Source organism: Anser anser (genome assembly GCF_964211835.1).
Source record: "Anser anser genome assembly, chromosome: 8".
In the NCBI taxonomy this organism is placed as follows: domain Eukaryota; kingdom Metazoa; phylum Chordata; class Aves; order Anseriformes; family Anatidae; genus Anser; species Anser anser.
The window spans coordinates 6,663,694-6,684,683 of NC_139728.1; the positions used below are offsets into that span (position 1 = coordinate 6,663,694).

The following is a 20,990-nucleotide window of genomic DNA, read 5'->3' on the forward strand; positions in this document are numbered from 1 at the left end:
AGAGAGGACCCATAGTGCAGGGGCTCTTGGGGCAGGACAGGGATTCATTTTCAGCCGTTTATTTTCATTGATTTCACCCCATAGAGTGAATTGTTCTATTTGTAAAAAATCTCTTATTCAAACTCATTATTTGGGCTTCTACTAAAGCATAGCTTTGGGGATTAGGAGGTGTTTTATATGTTCATCTTGAAGAAAAAGGGGGAAGGTTTCACTTTGAGTCTCTGGCTGATTGAGGATCTTACAATGGTATTGCTGTGGATTTATTCTGCTGATTCTGTGGGAGAAAGGAAAAGTAAATATCAAGATGCCTTCCTATACTTATTTTTTACTCTGCTTATGGAAGTCCCATCCTTCCAGAATGACCAAAATGGATTGATACTAGCGGAGGGTAGGACAAGTAGGCGGTTAAGAGATGTGATAATTATAGTAAATCAGTAGTAAAATGGCTTTTCCTTGTTCTTTGTTCTAAGTTTCACAAACTTCAGGAGCAGTAACTTTACAGCTCTAATGCAGAAATAACTGACTGTCTCCCAGAGCAACATTGGTCCTTACATGATTGCAGACTTTTTTACCACAACTTCTGCAACACAGAATCAGCATATCATTAGCAACTAAAATGTTAAAAGGTGTCCTAGATAAGTTGGACTCAAATTATCATGGTGCATCAGCCGCTGACGATCAGTTAAAGGTAGCACTTGAAGGACCACAGTTTCTTTCTAAATGCTGTGTTTGTAGCATTAAATCTCTCGCTTTCATCTCTTCCAAAAGTTTATGCAGCATGGACCAAGAATAACTTCGTACTCCATGTCTTTGAATTAATAATCCGTTTGTGAATTTATGTGAAACCGGTTCAGTCACTGGATCTTCTGTCATTTCTTTTCAGTAACTTTTTCTCTTAATATTGAAATGCATCCAGAAAGGAGGTCAACGTTCTGATCATCACCCAGCCTTTCACTAAGGCTCGGTTTTCCCCCAGTCCCGCTCTGTAAGGAGCCAGCACGGCAGCTGCTCAGCGGCAGCTCAGATCCACGCCGCGCTCCCCGACCGCGGAGGGCAGCGAGCCAGGGGTGCTGCAGGCCGCGGCCGCCTCCCGGCCCCGTGGCGCAGGAGCGCTTGCGCTCCCCTTGGGCCTTTACCCTGCTTGTCGTGCCCACGCTGGTTTTTGGGGCTGTAATCCCTTCCTGCCCTGTGTCGACCCCACATCTGGTGCAGGCTGGCAGTGTGACTGTTCTTTGGGTTGGTCCTTGCAATCGGTGGATCTCCTACGTTAACATTCAGTGGTGTGCTGTTCCTGAGAGGAGGTGGGGAACTGTTCTGATTGCAGGTGTATGGAAGAGAATACGTGAAATTAGGTAGATAAACTAGATATCTGCTTCATATGTTGTGAGGTCTGTTGGTATATTTTCATACATGTTCTCCAACATGTACAAAAATTTGCTGTTTTTCTGGGCTTTTTTTTTTTGCTGGTGGCTGTTTTGGCATTTTCAGAGTTTCAGAATTTATATGTTTGGCCATATGCCATGCAGAAATACTGTGAAGTTCAGCTTGAGCACAGAGATTTCCACCCTCTTACCCTCACTTCCCCCTTCTTCCCCCTCCTCTGTGTTGTCTGAACTGTGAATAAGAGGTGCTGGTGGCTTTGCTTTTCATTAAACCCCATAGAGGTAGACCCACTACATTCTAACAGGGCTTCTGGCTGTTGTTGCTGTTTTATTTTTCCCTCCCAACAAGCTGGTTTGCTGTACTTGAAGTAGAATAAAATATGTTGACTTCAGGAAAGCAGGCAAAAATATTATGGTTTTATTATCATAACTATGATAGAACAGTTATTGTTGTGGTGGGGGATCTCTTCCTGGGTTGAAGTAGTGGTTATCTTAATAGCGTATGTGGCTAATGATATACATTTCTTATTTCTTCAGATACAGAAATAATACAAATCTAAATTTAGAAGCATAATCAAATAAGCAAAATAATAACTTACACGAAAGTTAGTTTTCCATTGGTTTTAAAACTCAGTCAATTATTTTTAGAGCATATAAATTTTAATGCTGTCATATTTTTAATATATATATGTATTTTTAAAGCTACTAATTCTACTAATTGGTCAAAATTTTTGTAAGTAATATATGAATGTTCCTCTTAGCCAACGCTGTTGCTGTATTGTTAACATCTTATTTATTTAAACAGAGAAACCTTACTGAATATTTTGTTGCTGTGGATGTGAACAACATGCTGCAACTTTATGCCAGTATGTTGCATGAGAGAAGAATCATTATTACCTCTAGCAAACTAAGCACTGTAAGTACTTCACACATCTCCTTTTAAGTAGAATATATTGAACATTTCACAAAATGACCTACAGACCTTTGTGGTTTTAGATATGTTCCATGTGTACTTATAAGACAATATCTACATACTTCTCTGATATATGGTTTTAGTCTGGCTCTTGAAGTACAAAAGTCTGATTTATATAAGACCTACTCAGATACATTAAGTCAGGTTAATTATTTTTCTTATCAGGAGATGAGAGTTCTTTAACTCTCCTGAGTTCATTTCTCTGCCTTCTAACCTAAAAAGAATTCTTAAGGGCTATTATAAGATCTTTATTATTCACTTGTGGCTTATTCCATTGGAGCTACTTGAAAGAAATCAAGGGGGCATAATAATAGCTGCTATCCTAACCTGGTAATAGGTAGATTCATCTTTGTTAGAGTGGTTTGGGAGTGCATACTGTAATAGCCCTGATTTGGAGCAGCTCTTCAGACTTACAATAGCGTACAACTCAAAATAGCTGCTGCTGTTTCTTTTTTTTTTTTTTTTTATTAAAGGTTTGAGGGTACTGTCCACATTATTTTTTTTTAATGCCTGCTTTAGGCTGCTTAATAAGAGTGTTGCATTTCATTTTGAAAGTATATCTAAATATTCAGGCATTATTCTGTTTTACTATTTGCAGAATCTTATGTGGCTTTAAAATACCCTGTATTTTGAATATATTCCCAAGATTCACTTTGCATTACTATGAGACTGTCACTTTATAACCAACTTTTGTCATAGAGTATACTTGTACACAATCTTGTACAAACTTGTACACAATAACCTGTTATGCTCAGTCGTTAAAAATACCTTAATTTATATTTTTCAAAAGTACCTCATAAAACATGTTGTTTAATACTGTTTCTGTGGTGGAAAGTCAGTGTTCTGTTCCTGAACAGTGCTCATTCTTCTACCAAATAGATGAACAGTTATTTTCAACACACAGGGACAAGGTTGGATATAGTACTAAAAACTAACATTTTCAAAAAATTGCGGGTGCTAATTTCCAATATGTGTGTGTGTGTACATAAGGAGTGAGAATTTTTGGACTACAGATAGTGGATAAAACCACTTTAAATTCTTTTGAATTGTATAACTTTTTATTTTATTTTATTTATTTATTTTATTTTATTTTATTTTTATCTTTCTAATTTTTTCCGAAACACTACAATGTTAGGTCCCTGAATCTGCAATCGCTGTTGTAGTGTGGGGATGCACAAGGCCAGTGCCTCACCATGTGGTGATTTGCAGAATATGGAACTAAGTAACTCTGTGATGCTTAGGGAATGAAGGAAACCTGGGGTCATATAAGCAGAGGCCAAATGATCAACTATAAAACCTAAAAAGCAGTGTGTGAATGAATATAATCAGTCTTCAAATTACTAGGCTATGATATATTTTATTAGGTACCAAAGATTTTACTCTACCTTATGAAATTTCCATATTCTTTTTCTTTTTTCTGTGGAACTGTCTAGTGGAAAATTTGGGCTTTACAATACAATAATAGGACTACTCCAGTGGGCGAAGACAATTTCAAGGGAAAGCCCTAGTAGAAGTTCTGGCAATGTTGCAAAAGCATGGAATTTTTTTTTTCCAGTTTGCCAGTTTGGGACACAGCTTGGTATTAAAAAAATGAAAGACAAAATACACCGTAAAAAACCTTCAACTGTAATGATGCCCCAGTCAAACCTCTTTTACTGCTCCAGTAGTGAGGAAATAGGAATCGCGATGGCAGGTCTGTGCCTGTGGAAGATTGGTTCTGCAGGTGGGCATGCGTCAGTCTGCCTCACAGGATTTGCAATCATACTCTCAGCCTACATTTGGATCCTCTTAAGACTTGTTTTTGTTAGGCTCAATATCTCAGCTGGTCTCTGTTGCTATGATATGACAAGAGGAGAGACAGTATTAGAATTACACTGTGCTGATGTAGACTACCTTATTTCCACGGTCAGATTCCAAACTATTTAGAAACAATTACAGATTAACAGATATAATACAGTCTTTGTGAGAAACTTTCACTTCATTAAAATTCAGCTGTTTATTCCAAATCTTTTCATGAAGTAATAGTCATCACTGAAAATAATTTATATTAATCTCCTGGATGAGGATAGGTAGTGATAACAGACTTCCATAGTATCATTTGGATGTCCTGAGAGATGTCACCAAGCTGTAAGTGTGAGTAGTAGAGTGCAGACCAAGTCTGAATAGAGAGAGCACATCAATTTCACTTCCTTCTGGTTATTTTTTTACTGTGCTACCATTACATAAGTTATAGTTCAATGAAATTACTGCTGTGTCATGTAGCATTTTTCCACATAGCACTTGGTAAATTTTCCCTTACACCAGTGAGGTATGGTAAAACAAGAGTAGAGCTGGCTTGTCAGGAGCTTCTGCGAGAACGTACTAAACTCTTTCATAAACGGAACAAGAACTATGCTTGGCTTGCCTCTTTACAGAACGATATAATTTAAAAAGCAAATTAAACACTTCTTAGTGAAGAATTCAATTGAATAGCCAAGAATGATTAAATGTGTTTTTGGCATAAGATGATACTTCTTCAAAATGTTGGAATGCTTAATATAATACAAAGAAGCAAATAGAGTGTATGTGAACATTGACATGTGCTAGCTTTATGCTGTTTTGCTATTGTGTGTACGAAACACAGCAGGCTGGTACTTTGTGTTGCAAGAGATGCAATTTTATATTTCTAAATTACAGCTTGATACTTAGAAAGATAATTATTTCAAAAACGGTGCTCTCAAGTACAAGTTTCTGTTAAGGGAGTTGTGCCTTATCTTTGGGGCTAACTGAATACCAAGTGTTTATGTTAGTTCATGAGGACTGGGCTGTGATGTCACCTTCCAGTTATCAGCTCTGTTTCGGTTCACTATCTCAGGGCAGTGACTGATAACAAAAAAAAAAAGAAAGAAAAAAGGCATAATTCAAGGCCGTGCTTAGTTTCTCCTCACTGTTCTTGAGGGAGTGGGGTGGGCAGGGAAGGGAAGAGTAGAAAACCATATTTAAGTCTGACATCTCTGTCCTATGAATTTCATGCTTTCGTTATATTGACGTATATCAGTGCAGGGACAAAGTGGATGCTATATTTAAAAAGGTTTACTTCAGTGGAAAAAAAAAACAGAAATAATTTACCATTTTCAGCTGTTGTACAGTGTTTTTAATTAAAACAAAAGATAATTATCAATTTATCTAGAGGTGCTCTGATTCGATTTTCAGCTTATATTTTATTTCAGCCAAGCATGCATCTTCTCATATTTACAATCACAATGTATTCTCTACATCTTTCTTTAAACTGATTTTCTGTGTTTATACCCCCCTTAAAAACTCCTTTGGTGGACATCTTTGTCTACTTGCCATACCAATTACTACAAAGATATAAGTGGAAACTTCCCACTGCTCCTTTCTGTCATAGCTTCTGGGTCATTATTTGTCCTAACTGTTGATTCTTTTATTAGCTTGACTTTCCAACCACTTTAATAATGTGATTATCACCAACCTCACAGCTTGCTTGAGGCTTAGTGTTAGAGTGAGATAGATTCAGCTAGCCTGAGGATTATGCTCTGTAAGATCTGTTTGTAGCAAAAATTACCATTTCTGCTTTTGAACAGTAAACTATAAAAGAGAAACAAATTATATGACTTTGGAATAAATGAAAGAATGAATGAAACAAAGGAATTGATTTATTCACAGAGGTGGCTGTTAGTTGTTTCATTTTAACTGTAAAAGGAAGACCTTTTGTAAATGTCATACTGTATATTCTTACGCAGCACCCAGCACAACATCTGCATGTATTCTTGTTAGTTGCATGGAGCTGTATGAGTTTCAGTACAAATAATTTTTTAATTCAATCTACTATCAATTATTAAAGTGCCGGGGAAGGCTTTTGCAGGAAGGCTGAACTACAGCATTGATTTTATGCATGCTGGAGGCAGGCCCTAGATGTTGAGGCCCCAAGTGCACCTGCTGTGGTAGTCTACCAGAACATCATACCATACTCTCATGTATTCAAAGCAAAGGAATAAATCATGATTTTACAACAGTGCATCAGTTGACTTATTGCTGTTTTGTGACCGGAGGTAGGAAGGATTGCTGTTTAAAGCCATGTCATCGGTTCTCAAGTCACTCAAGCATGAAAGCTTGTCATATGCCTCTGTAATTGTACCTCACCAGCCTTTCTCTAACTAGTCAGCTGGGGCTGCGCGTTTTGTCTCAAACACCCGGCTGGCCAGTGTCTGACAGGAGCTTTCTCGTCATCCTGTCAGTAGTATGTTAACTAGAATGTATCTTCTGCGGCCTGCAGTGGCAGGTGGAAAGCATGCTACACTTTAAAGCAAATGTCTAAACGTTATCTCCTTTTTGACCAATGTTTGTTTTAGGTAATATGAGTCTGATGTGTTTGAGAGCACTGTGGCTGCAAAGTTCTGCTTTGTGCTGGCTGTAGGCTTCACTGGAGCTCCTTGTAAAAAGGAACTTATACGTCAATAAAAGATACAGACTTTTTTTGTGTGTGTGGTGAAAGAGCACTGAAAAAAATTTGCCCACAACATACATTTGTGGAATTATTTTTACTGCTGCTTATATTGAAAGACAGCTTTCTGCAGTTCCACTTGGTTGCAATAGTTAGTTGGTCTGAACAGTAGCTGCATATTCCTTGCCTCTGTAGTCTTGTTGAGGTACTGTCATGCTATCTGTGGTCACTTGGGGACTGGGAGGTTGAGGAGGCTCCTTGGAGAATGTAATACAGCTGAACAGCTGTGAGGGAGGGCAAAACCCTCCTTATTCTGACACATTATCTTTGTGCATTGCTTTGCTCCTTCTGCATCTGACCTGAAATCCAAGATTCTTAAGTTTATTCCAAAATCCATGTGTCCCAAGGCAGTAATATCGTCAACTGAAACAGAAAACAACTCTTGGGTTTGTCTATTTCTTGCATTTCATTTAAATCTCTCTGTTGTATGTTGCAGATTGCTGGATATACTTAGAAAATCAGCCAAGCGGTGCTTTGTGACCAGGCCAGATCGCTGCATGGTTTTGGAGTGCAGCGTGTGTTAGTGTGAAGCCTGGAAAGACAGAAAGCTCTTTTGTATTTTTTATTTGAGTTCAAAGCTGGCTATTTGCAGAGCTGTTTCTCTGGCGTAAGCTAAAAAGCCAAAACAGTGGAAAAATTGGCTCCATACAGGCCTTTCAGGTTGGGGAAAACAATGGTATTAGGTGCTGTCATATATCTTAGTGACAGCATCACGTTGCCTTGTGCTGGGGTTATATTCCCAGTTCTGATTGAACCAAACTATAGCTTCCATTTTTTTTTGTTGTACACTGCAGTGTGGTTACAATTTTATCTAAAAATGTATTTATGAAGTGTTTGATTCTTTTAAAATAATACTGTCCCAGTAATACAAAAATTATAAATTTGAAATTAATTATTATCTCAAATTCCTTTGAGGTAGTACGTATCGGGCAGAAATATGCAAGGGCTAAATGTAGTTCTTGGAAAACAAAAAAATGGGTAGGAATGTATCATTAACTTGCAAAGCAGCACAGTTATTCTGCTGATACTCAGAGAGCTCCCAGAAGCATTGTTAGAATTCATTTTGGAATAATAGGTCAATTAGATCATTTGAGTAAGTGAAGAGTAGTGTTATTTAATTTTTAAAAGTTCGGGTATAAGTAGTCTAAGATACCTTGACCAGAGGTAAGGTAAGCTGGACAGGGTGCGTGCTGTGGGTGCAGCTGAGGCCCTGCTAGGACATAGGCCTGCAGTCTGCTTCTAGCAGTGAAGTGAAGGGAGCAGGGAAGGGAGGCATCAAAATTGAGCCAAGCTCAGGAACTGGAAAGCTCTCCCAGTCCAGAAGTTCAGAAAATCTGCAGATTGCTGTTGCCACCTGTGTGCAGAATTGTATCACCGGATTTCCTTTAAATCAAAACAAATCCTGTAAAAGGAAAGCATACAGACTGGCATACAGACTGATTTACACATTCATTTCAAAATAAAGTTTTTCACTCGTTAGCACTTTCACAAAATAGAACAAATCCAAGATGAAGATATGGGGCAAGAGTTGCTTCTTTTGATTCATGTAATCTTTGGCAATTCAGTAAAAACTGGCAAACCAAAATGTCGTGTCGAGCTGGAGCAGGCCCTGCTGTGGGCATTGACCCTTCAAGAGAAGCCTTTTGGGGTTGGGCTGCATGGGAATGGGAAGTGAAAGGGTCTGCATGCTGTTATGGATGGCAAGAACAGTCTCAATCCCTTAAAAAACAAACCAAAAAACGGCAGAAGTCATTGTGGTTGTGTAAAGTGAAAGATGTGAAGATGAGTTACTGAAGAGTATTAGAGTGTAATACCAGCTCTGTGGTCTGGTGTGCCATTATGGCAAGGTTTCTCCTTTTTCACTAGCTGCTGCTTTATTCCCCCTCCTCCCCCGCAAATTCACCAATGGTGAGATGAATTATAACATAGTCAGTGGTTATCTCTAGTCTTGCTTGCAGTAAATAAGTTGTCTGTCAGCTATTCGCAAGGAAGCTGTTCCCTGCTGCTTCTTAATTAGTGTATGGCAGAAGAACATACCATGGAGTTACTCTGGGGGAGGAAACATGAATAAAAATTATTTTCCTGGAAACTTTCCTTTCAGAACCAAGAAACATTTGCAGAACTCCCTTATTTTACAGGAGGGTAGCTCTTCCTCCATGAAGACAGAGTTATAATAGAGGAGGAAAGATGGGGGGAGTTATAAGATGGTCAGAAAAAAGACACATAAAGATGTATAGGTTCACGTTCTTCTGTCTGTGTGTTTTTGTGAGAGATGAGGAGATAAAGCAGCTAGGAAATAAATGAATGACAAAATAAGAACAAACAAATTATCAAGAATATACAAGATGGAATGAAAGAATGAGGAAACTGAAATTATTCAACGTGATGTTAAGAAGCATAATTAGTTATGGGATAAATGAATATCTATAGGAGATATGTTAACCTAATCTGCAATGTGTTAGGAATAAAAGGTGACTTGACCAAGTTTCAGATGTTTCATTTTTAACCTAAAAAAAATATTACTAATAACCTTTGTGAGATGATGAAATTGAGTAACTGAATTAAGTGGCTTTTCTTATGCCAAACACACCTGCTTGGATATATACATACCTCAGATAATCCATAAAAGCGCATGTAGGTCCTTACTGTAGGCACAGGATGCAAGCGGTATTCGTCACCGAGTCCTCACCTGTCTACTACCACTTCAATTTTATTTTCTGCTCGGCTTCCATTATTGAGAAACATGTCATTCCTGGAGCCATAGGCAAGGAACAAACTGTGTCTGCGGTCTTTTCTTTTCCCTTCCAAACTAATGCACAAGAATGATGCCATAATGCTGCTTTGTGAATGAAGAATTGCAAGAAAAGAATGAAATTGATTGCATATGAAGTGCTGTCAAATTCGTGAACAATGCTTTTCTTTCTCTTCCCTTTCCTTCCTCCAGAATAAGGATAAAAAAGAAGTGAATTAATATTAAAACGAAACCAAAAACCAGGATACATGCAGTTTTTTAAATGAATGTTTCTTTTCCATATTTTGTTTTCACAATGGATAAAGTTAAAATTTTCATCTGCGGACTGGAAATACATTTCCCTTTACCTCTCTCCCTTATGTGATTCAGGAGCACTGGGGGCTTCATCTTGCCAACAGGAAGAAAATGCATTATGGCTCATTTAAGGTCTTCCCTTTTTTCTTCTTAGAGGTTATGGGGATGGCAGATGGGAAACGGTTAGCCAGGAGCTAAATTAAAAAAATGCACAGGAATGCCTTTGGTTCTCATGGCTTGGGTACTATATTCTGGTCTCTTTTGTTGCTAATTTTTTTTAAAATCAGTGACTTCTGTCCTCTTTCCGAGGACAGCAGAATAGATGAAGCTGATGATTTAGTCCAACTATTTATTCTTTAAAGCTGGAAAGGGATTTATGCTCTGTTATAAAATGGCCAAAGCAAGGGCTCCCTTCCCACTATTAATGTCCAGCAGTCTTCACCTACCCGTTCAAGAAACGGATGAGAAAATGAGTTTTAGCAGATGTTAAGTATCTGTTACAGGTTTGGGGCCTGATTTTATTCTTGACCAAACAAGAAGTTTGGAAGTTCCCTGTGACAAAGCTGATAATCTTAGGAGTTGTAATAAGGTAGAGGAGAGGCTTCCTTTCACCTCTATGACCATTCCTCTCTCAGTGGTTTCACAGTAACTCTCATACGCTGGGAGCACTGAGGTAGCAGCAGTAAGAGCTGGGCCAGGCTGATGGTAGCTACTGGAATAGGGATGGTGACCCTCTACAATTTATTGCTACAGGTACTGCTAAGTAGATGAGTTAATTAAACAGTATCTTTGGCATCTTTCAACATATGTGTGGTCAAGACAGTGGGAGGCAAGCAGTTCTTTAGCCCAATGGCTCTGTGAGGGAGGAGGGAAGGAGCATACCAGTACCCATTTCTGGACGTGGTGTTGACAGAGATTGACAGTGTTTGAGGGGTTTTCAGGAAATGGTTTTATCACAGTAATTCTTTAGTTACTTACAGTAGATTTTGAAGGGCTGTATGGTATCACAGGTTAATTTTACTTTAGCGTTTTGTCTAACTTCTGTTGCCATTTTTGGCTTTCAGACAAGATTCTGCTAATCAGATTCTGCGTTTCTAGCTTTTGCATTGCGGTGTGTGCAAATCTTGTCACCTGTGCTCTGCTTCTCTTTCTACCTTTGGTTACAGAAACTGCTTCAAATAAAATGATTTTAATAGATAGAAAGTAAGCATCAAGCAAAAGAAAATATCTTAAGCGAGATACTGAATAATTGTTTTCATGTTACTCATTGAAATTTTGTAAATAATAGGTATCAAGTAAACATAATAAGCGAGTCTGCAGAAAATCTTTCTGTTCTGGACATGTTGTAGGGCTTTTAGCAAAAAAGAAAAAAGGACTACTAATTTTAAAATCTACAGCAGAAAGGTTCATTGCTAAATTGAATATTGAATATTGTGTGCAGCAGATACACGCATTAGAATTATTACAGCTACATGAGAGAGGAGAAGCTGCAGTCTCCATGTTTCCAGGAGCAGATAAACCTGCTTTAGTTCAAGGCTTGAACTAACTGTTCAGACTATTCCTGTTCAGCACAGTGTAGATTTGGAACAACAGTTGTTCCTGAGCGGCTGCTTACTGCCATAAGGTGGAAAGGAGCTCCTTGTGCATCGTTTCAGTCTTGCTCCAAGTTCATAGTAATCAATTTACTTTCACTCAGTAATGAATTTTGCAAACAGACTTTGTAATGTGTTCTTCTGCTGTTTGGAGAGACAGTATTATCTGCCGGCACATAGTTCTCACATGTTTTTTTCAGGAGAGAAAGATAAAATTATTGTGCTGGAATCGCTGCAGAGCTCCAGATAAAACACCGCATGCTTTTCTTGCAGGGTGATGAAAGCTTATATGGTTATGCTGACTAGAGTGTCTTAGCAGAATAGATCAGAAACAAGCTGAAACTTTGTTGTACTCAATGTTAGTAAATTCATTAACTAGTAGAATGGGAAAGATTTTTGTGTGTGTGTGTGTGTGTCCTATCAAAAGGCAGGGTTTTAAAATTAAATTTGTATTTTTTATTAGAAGATGTGTTGAACACTAAGAAGTTTTGTTAAAAGTTGTTTCTAAGCTAGTTGAGATCCATTGGCTTGAGTTTATGTAATTTAAAATCCTGTTGTTTCAGCCAATTTTTAAAAAACCCTTATTTCAATCAATTTTTAAAGCCTTACTTATATTAAATAAAAGTTTTAATCTAGAAGAAATTGTTTGAAGTGAAGAAAAACAGTCTAAAAAAGTGAAAAATATTTGAAATATTAAAAAATTTGTTCAATGTTGACAAATGGGTTTCAAGAGACAAAAGCTTTATTTAAAAATTGCCAGTCCATTTTATTATGGTTTAAAACACAACATTGCTAGGTGCTTTCTTAGTGAGCACCTATGTGCACTCACTACACATAGTGAGCTATCAGCTATGCAGTAACTAGCCCATGCAGAAATGTTCTGATGCATTCTTAAAAAAATAAGATTTTTTAACAAACCGCAGAGTTCAGCAGTGCTATGTTTCTGCATATACATAAAAATTTAGCAAATTGTATTGGAGAGGTGTTTTCACTTTGTATATACAAGCTTATCTGATCTCCAGTAGTAGCTGGCAAAACAGGTAAGGTTGTACACAGCCTTGAAGATGACCTTATTATTTAGGATAACAGCTATTTGTCTTCAAAAAGAGATTTTTCTAATCTATGCCATTTCTCTTAAAAATGTGCTTAAAGGTGGATTGTCAACACAAAGGCTCCAGACAAATGCCTTTTTCTCTAAGTAGCATAAAGATCTCACCAGTCAGACTTCTCACCACTTGGTCAAGCAACAGATGCTCATTTCTGCACCTTGGAGCTTGTGCTGCGCTGTCTGCCTTTCCTTCTCCTCCTCCAGCTTCCCGCAGGGTGCCTGCTCATGCTCTTGCTGGCTCTGCTCCCAAGTGCAGCTGCTGTTAAACATCCCCTCCCCAAATCTGGTGGTCGCCTTTATAGACCCCTGAGGGCCCATGCAAGCAGTCGGGCTCTACCTGCTCCTGCATGCTTTTCAGTTCACTTAAACTGGCTACTTAGGACTTGCAGCATTATTCAGAGATTTTTAGTATTCCCCATTTTCTTCTATTTATAAATGCAAGTATGACAATTAAAAAGTATGTTATTTAAATAGCTAATGCCTTTGAGAAATGCAGCCACTGTTGAAACACTAAAAAACACAAAAAGAAAATTTACCAGAAAGTGTGAAATATTTTTATACAAAATCTACAATTATCATATGAGTATTTGCTTAAAGGCAGAGTTGGCACGGTATTAAAAATGTCACACAGTTTGAAGAGTAGCAGTATTCCTTAGCTGCTTGTGTTACAAGCTGTATACACCAGGAAACTATAAAACATATTAATGTCAAATTAAAACGTTTGGAAACCTACCACAGTAGTGTAGATGGAAATATTTGATGATTAAGTAATCAAATCTTTACCTTTCCTGCTAGAAATGCTAAGATTTAATACTTTTTTTTTTTAATGTTAAATAAATGCCAATCCGAATGCCATACCAAAATACAGATTCTAAAACAACAGTTAAGAAAACTTCAGATGTTTTTAATGGAATTATCTGCTTTCTCTGTTAAAACGAGAGCTAAAATATAATTTGGACATATGCATAAGAGAGAAAAATATTTCTTTATGCAAAAAGTATTGTCATGTTAATTCATAATTTATGAATGCCTATTAAGAGGAGGAGGAGGAGGATATATACATTTGGGGGGATCTCCCATATAACTCTGTGCTCAGCTTTATGGCAGTCTGTGATTGAAATACATGCTAGTTTTTGTATTGGTGTGGTTTGAAATTTATATACTATAAAGAGCAGTATGTGGATGCACTAATTTCGCAGAATGGATATGGAATTAGGAGAAGACCAAAACCCATAATATTGAGCTTGATTTGTGCTGTCAGTTGTAAGAGCTAAACTACAGAGAGAGAGGATATGGAAATAAAACTCACAAATCCCACTGTGTAGAAGAGGGGTAAGTGTTCATTTATTTCATCCCCCAAATCAATTAATTCTTAGTAACGAAACACTAACTATTAAAATAGCCTTTTTTTTGTTAAGTCTAAACTGAGAGTAATTGCAGCTGTTTGACGTAAAGCTAGGAAACAAAATGTTAAGCTGAAATGAGCAGTTTAAGTACGGAATTATGATATCCTTGGCTTTTTGTAGCAGAGCTGTCAGGCTCGGGCAGCGTGCTGGTCAATAGTGACATTCTGCGTGTCAGTGAGCAGCCTCTCCTGATGCCTTAACCTGCGGTTCACACATTGCTGAAGCTCCAACTGTCGAACATTCAGGTCCCCTGGTACTACTGCAGCTTCCAGGCTCTTCTGACTGGCTCATGTTTCATTCTTTGGCAATTTGCCCTAATGATATCCCTCAGGAGCTTTCAGACCCTCTTCTTTTCCATATTTAATCGTGTTATATTAATCCGAGTGCTGAGCAAACTATGCCGCACAAATTGTAATTGTCTGTGATTTCTGTTGTGGTGCTCTTATAATTATTTTTTTTCCTTTTTAGTGTAAAAATATATATATGAAATTACAGTATAATTTTTATTTACAAGACAGCCTGGGTGTGAAAGCTTTAACTGCTGATCTGTTCCACCAACAGGGATTTTTTTTTTCTGTAAAATCCATAATATTTTAGCACTTGCTGTATGGATAGGATTTACATTTTATTTTTAGCTCTTCATTTTGCTGCAATAAAAGTACATGTCCAATAAAGAGCGGTAATAATCAAGTTAATCTCAGATAGTAATTTAGTTGTGATATAAAGCATTAGGACAGACTTGTCTTCTTCCATAAGTTTGGAGTCTTCTGCATGGGGCATTCCCTCTGTGTGTTTTGCTATTCTCAGACTTCATTAGGTGACGGCGGTAAGTAAAGCAGAAGGACAGTGTAGCATCAACAGCACAAATTGTTCCCTGGGTATAACCTGTTGTGCCCTGAAGAGATTGCGTTAAGCCTTCTGGTTGGATTTCTTAAATGCTGTTTTGAGCACACTTCTCTTCCCAATAGGTCTAAGTGGTGGTGTTTTTTTTTTTTTGTGGTGGTGTGTTTTATTTGCTTGTTTTTTATTTGTTATTTATTTTTGCGAGGTTTCTAGTGTTTTATGTGCTGGATGTAGGCTATCTCATTTTGAACATGGGTCTTGATATTTTCTCATTCCATGGACTCTGTGTCTGCTTAGTAACATAAACAAAATTGAGCGACTTCTAACAGTAACAGTGTTTGAGAGATCAAATCTGAATTCTCTATGTATTGCAAACTATTTTGTTCGCTCAAGAAGTGAACAAGACCTAGTTACTAATCAGTTCCGTAGTAGTGCTTTTTCATTTTGTGTTATTATTTATTTATTTGAAAACAAACTAGCCGTGTCCACGTGTCCATTTTAAGTGGCGAGCAGATTATAACACTTTTTTTCTTGGTCAAGGAGTCTTCATTTTCTGGTGATGTTAGTGCCAGAGTTGCCAGTTTCTGTTTTGGGGAACTGAGAAGAGGGGATGGACAATTTTGGAAACTTCTAACAAAGTTGTTTTGCTGTCACAGGGAATATTCACTTTAGATTTTTTTTAAAGGTGGTTTGGAAATAAAGATACTGACAGAAATAGAATTCAATCCTACTCCTGAGTTGAATGCACTTGTGCGACTTCGTGCAAGACCAAATCAATTCCATACGTTCCGAACAGTGGAAATGTGGGTCCCTTCCCCTGCCCTTCCTGCTCAGCAGAGCTGGTGCTGCAGGGGCACACTCAAGTTCTGCGTGTTTGTGACAATACCTGGGCTTCTTGGCCGTGATAAATATCAACAAGTGCATGCTTATTTTCTTCTTCAGAAGAGCTGAGCAGGGCTGACTTTTAATTGACTTGTCTGTCTGACTTTTTGCAGACGTTGTACTTGTATGGATATATCATTTTTTTTCATAGATGCATTTAAGTAATTAAAAGTAATTCAAATGCTATAATAGGCAGTTTGGGGATGTTAAGGTTCTTACATGTCTAAAAGTTAATTTAAGATTTTGTATTTTTATTTTTCATATTACTTTTGTTGCCAATTCTGTGTGTGCATTTTTGTTTTTAGTTAACTGCTTGTGTTCATGCGTCAGCTGCATTGTTGTATCCAATGTATTGGCAACACATTTACATCCCAGTGCTTCCTCCACATCTTCTGGACTACTGCTGGTAAGATAACTAACCTGTTATCCTCACTTCTGAGATTTGTACCTGTCTTATAGTTCTAAGTAACTCACGAAAACAGAAGCTACTGATCTGACTGAATGTACAGGATCCGGTTTATGTAAGCACTTAAGTCAATGCTTAAATGATTACGTGAACATAGGTATTTCAGCATGCCTTTATATTGTTTTTGAATTGGTACCTTGAATTACAGTGCTGATTACTATCAACAGAGCATTTAGAATCCTGTTTATAGTAACTGGTCATGTTTTATTGCGATGTTCAGTAATTTAAATGCAAGTGTCTTACAGTTTTCATTTATTTGATGTTTACTTTAAATTGAGGTAGATGATTCTGGTACAAGCATTCAGAAAATCAAATTGCTTAAAACTTCCTTTTGGTAATTCCAATTTTTTTCATTGTAAGAACTCTTCTCACAAATACTTCTCCTGATGTGTTGCTGTTCACATGACGGGCTTCATGTTTTTGGTAAATTTTTAAATTGGAAAAGAAATGGTCACTTTTTGAGTCACTTCTGGTCCTTCAAGGAATGCTGTTTCCTTTGTGATGGTCATTACGTGTTACACCAGGCTAGTTTGAGGAAATTTTCTGTTCCAAATGCCTGGGTTTTAAGATTTCAAGCTAAGAGAAGATTTACTTTCTTCTGCTCATAATAGTGCCAGAGATACCAAATTAGCTTCCATTAAGGAACTAGTACAGGAGTATCTGTCCCTGGAGGCTTTCTCTTCAAATAGACCCTATGGATCTGTGATGGAAAAATGAACCATTTAAAACATTTTTACAGATCAAGACTTATTATATATAGTATATGTGTAATAGATGTCATATGTCTTCATCTAGGATAGTTCCTATACTTCATCTGTATATTATTTATTGTCTTCAAAAATACCCCTTCTCCCTTTGCTTTCAACAGTAGCGAAGCCTTTCATCTTTAATGATAGTTTTCTTCTGGAGAAACTCTGTCCTACTTGTTTTTCCTCCTAGCTTTGATAAAATGCACCAAGATGGGGATATAGCTTGGATATATTTGTTTAGTTTTCGTATTACTTGAAGTTACTGCCAGAAGCTTTTTATTTTCTTCAGTATCACCCATAAATGTGGTTCTCAGAAGGTAGATCAACACCTTTATTCAAGCTGTACCCTGCAGAGTGCATCCTGAATACTAGAAGATTTTTTTATTTCCCCTCCTAAGCGCACATAATGTTTTCAGAAATAATAATGTTAGATGCTGTACACAGCTCCGTCTGATGATGATAATACTTGAGATTCTAGGTCATTATGGCATGACCTGAGAATATTCTTTACTCATTAAAAAGAAGCATGGAGTTTCTTAAACTTGTGAAACTCATTTATATCCCTTTTTCTCTTCTACTGTATTACAATAGAAGGGGGAAGAAAGTTTCCTTTATTTAGAGATGTTCAAATGGAGACATAAAAGGTCACAAAAGGAAATGCACAATTAATGAATTTACTACAGTAACTATAATTCAGACTTTTTTACTGAAGTTGTCTGCGTTTGTTTCTCTGTCTGATCATGTTGGTTTGAATGGTTCTTTTGTGAGATAGATTGGAATAGTGTAATAAAAGCATACAATACTTACCTTTCCTCATGTTTTGATACATTAACAATGAGTAAACGTTTTCCAGTTAGATATATAATATGTCAGGTTAGAAAAGGTTGATGAATTTACAGGATCAAAGTGTATGGTAGACCAGACTTCGTGTGTAGTCCAAGAGGATCTTCCAAATTCAAAATGAATGAAATAATTTTCTAAATGTTTTTATATATTTTAATTTTTCATGTATTATTTTGACAGAGTAAAGTTATTTTATTAAATGCCTTTTCTTTTTTCTTTTTAATGTAATCTATTTTCATGTTTAGAAACTACATTATCATTGTTTAACTTAAACACTGTTGGGATATTTCCCGTTTACTCTCAGTTGAAATAATACATTCTGAATTAGTTAAATAGTTAAACAAATACCAAATTGATAATTCTTTAATGTTAGTCATTCTAAGGGAGTATGGATATTTTTAAATAAAGATAAAATGTGTTTAAATTTACTGCTTAAGTATAGATCCTGTTCCTGCAAATTATTTTGCTTGTTAATAATCAAACATTTTGTGAGAATTTTTTTTTAATGAATTTAACTATAAATCTTTAGCATTTGATAAAGATAAATGATACAATTCAATGGGGTTTAGAAATTCATAAATGGGGGTACATTTTCTGACCTGAAAATAAGCAAAATACAATATTGAGCAAAACACCTATATCTGTATTAAAAAATCATTTAAATTCTTCCAATTTGCTTTGTAACCAAAAAGGATCTTGTGGTTCTATCAGGTAACATTATATACAGACAAGTTTTAGACAACAAAACAAATACTCTTTAAGTAATCCAAACCCACCAGCACTGAGCACTAGTGTGGACTGTAGTGCCATCAGGATTTGCTAGGTTATGAATACGTGCAAGGTCCTGTTTGTGAACATACTGTGTCTTGACTTCAGAGGATTTTTTTCCTTCACATAACTTACCTTGGCCTTAAATTCTGCTATGAGAACTCCAATGTGAAAATTGGAACAACCATATAAAAAAGAAGATAGCAATTCCTTTTTCTAAAGGACAGAAAAATAATAGACAGTGAAAGGACTGCTCATTTTAGCTCTAGTAGAAGAGAACACATAGAAATAAGTTTCCTACAATGTATTCTTGAACAGCAGTTTCTCAAAAATACGTTTTTCTGAATATTTTTTTAAGAATTGATTTCTTCTGCACATGTCAGCAAGCAAAGAGATTGTTGCATTCATCCCATTAGGTTGCTTGCTTTCAAGGAAACTTTTACAGAAATTAAGTTCGAGCATTCATATAGTAATTATATTTGAATAAAATCAATTTTTGTAAAGGAAAAAACTAATTTCATCAAATTTCAGTGTAATTTCTTGGCAAACTAAGTCACTGATATGCGTGTATGGCAGTTTTGTCTGTAGATGGTAAAGCATCTGTTCTGCTGCTGCTCTGTTAGGAATATAATGCAATTAGAAAATTCAAGTTACGATTGTAGCATGCCTTTTTATATGATTTGGTCTCTCCTGAATTGGGATATATGCAAGCCTGTTTTCATGAGAATAGGACAATTATTTTCCAATTAACTTGCATGTTTTGCATAGCATAGTAATTATTTTAGGAAATTATGCTGTGGATTAATAACATTTTTGGTAATAACATGCATAAGCAAGAGAGAAACTATATAGCAGCTCCCAGTAGTATCACAGTAAGCAATTTTATGTACATTTTACAAACCTCCGCTGTTAGGGCTTCAGAGTTCAGCAGTAATAAAATTCATTGTTTGCTGAAAATTATCAAATTGACTTTCCATACCTGCAGTTTTTATTTCATGCATTTTCAAGATGTTTATCTAATTAGCTTTGTACATTCATCCTGTAAATATTTTAAAATTGGAATGATGTAGCTGTTGCTTTGTTCTACGGAATAGAGCTACACACTACCCTTTTTAATGACAGATTTATTAATGGAACAAATCATCAGCTATTACAAGTCAGTACAGGCCTGGTGAAGCTGCTAGAGCAGTGTGCATAAAATACGTAGGTGATATAGCACTTCTTTTCACCATAGTTTCTCAAAGTTCATGTTACTTGTAACACTGAGATATTCTGATGTGATGAACAAGAGGAAGATCTGTTTTGCTCAATATTCAGCAGAAGAATCCTTTCTTTCGTGTCAGCCACAGTTGTTCAGATTTGTTTGCTTATACATACTCCCTAGAGTTAGACATTCTTGAAATTATAGTGTGTTTTCAGGCTAATTCCTCACTGCATATAATGGAGGGACACCCCCTTGTTTTTAGACCACAAAGGTATAAGGCCCTAGCCTAGCTGAAGTGGTCATGAGGTACTGAAATTTTTCAACACTGGGCAAAGAATGAGACATGAGAAGACGTAGGGGTCTCCATTTTCCCTTTGTGAACGTCTACACCCCATGCCTTGAAGCCTTAAGCCATGAGAGTTTGCAGTCTCAACAAACCTTTGATTTTTGGTAACGTAAACATAATGACAACCTGTTTTGATCTGTCAGTTGTTTTTCTTTTTTGTTTTGTTTTAATCAGTACTCTCCTGTGGGACATTGCTAATGTAAGCAAATGGATAATCCATAGTGAGTGTAATTTTTTTCTAAAAATGCCTGCAGTCATAGGCAGGTGAGAATTGCCACTTTCCTTCGTGGAGTTGGGACGGCACTGGTAAGGCCCCAGGAACTGGCCCAGCAAAGCCTCTCCCTGGGCCTCAGGAAGTCAATCTCAAAGCAGTCAGTGCCTCATTAAGGCTCAGAGATTTAGTCAAATAGATGCAATGTGAGCTGATGTGTGTAACTGTTCATATAAGCGATCTTGCCTTTGATTTAGTTTTTAGGCCTTACTTTTATTTAGTTTTTCTCTCTGCTCCCTTAGTATTTCATTTCCCGCTGAGTTGCTTGAACCAGTCTGTCCATCGCTCAATTCTCTGGAGGGAATATTTTTAGTAATCTCACAGCACCAAATAATGTGACGATGATTCTTGGATGCTTTTTTCCTTCCAACACTGGGTAGTGAATATATTCTTTATCAGTTTAGTGGAAGAAAGAGAAGATTATAGAAAACCATGATAAATTAGCCTGACTAGTTCACTTTCCTGCTTGCATACTGCAGGAGGTCTCATTCCAGAGTCTGTGTGGATAATTGTTTTATTTTGAGAATATGATGCCTTGTCTTATTCAAATTGGAAATGAGAAATTTATTACACAATAAAAAAGATTTTCTTTCAGCTAGTAATAATT

At 36.8% G+C, this 20,990-nt stretch overlaps 1 protein-coding gene across 3 annotated transcripts in view; it reads left to right on the top strand.

Annotated features, from left to right (window-relative positions):
• DENND1B (DENN domain containing 1B) overlaps window positions 1-20,990 on the top strand; it is a 161,320-nt gene that overhangs the window by 80,761 nt on the left and 59,569 nt on the right. For all 3 annotated transcript variants that reach the window (XM_083847297.1, XM_083847296.1, XM_083847298.1), the window contains 2 exons: window positions 2,188-2,298; window positions 16,042-16,142. In XM_083847297.1, the coding sequence (XP_083703423.1) occupies window positions 2,188-2,298; window positions 16,042-16,142 (212 nt within the window). The remainder of the gene's footprint in view (window positions 1-2,187; window positions 2,299-16,041; window positions 16,143-20,990) is intronic.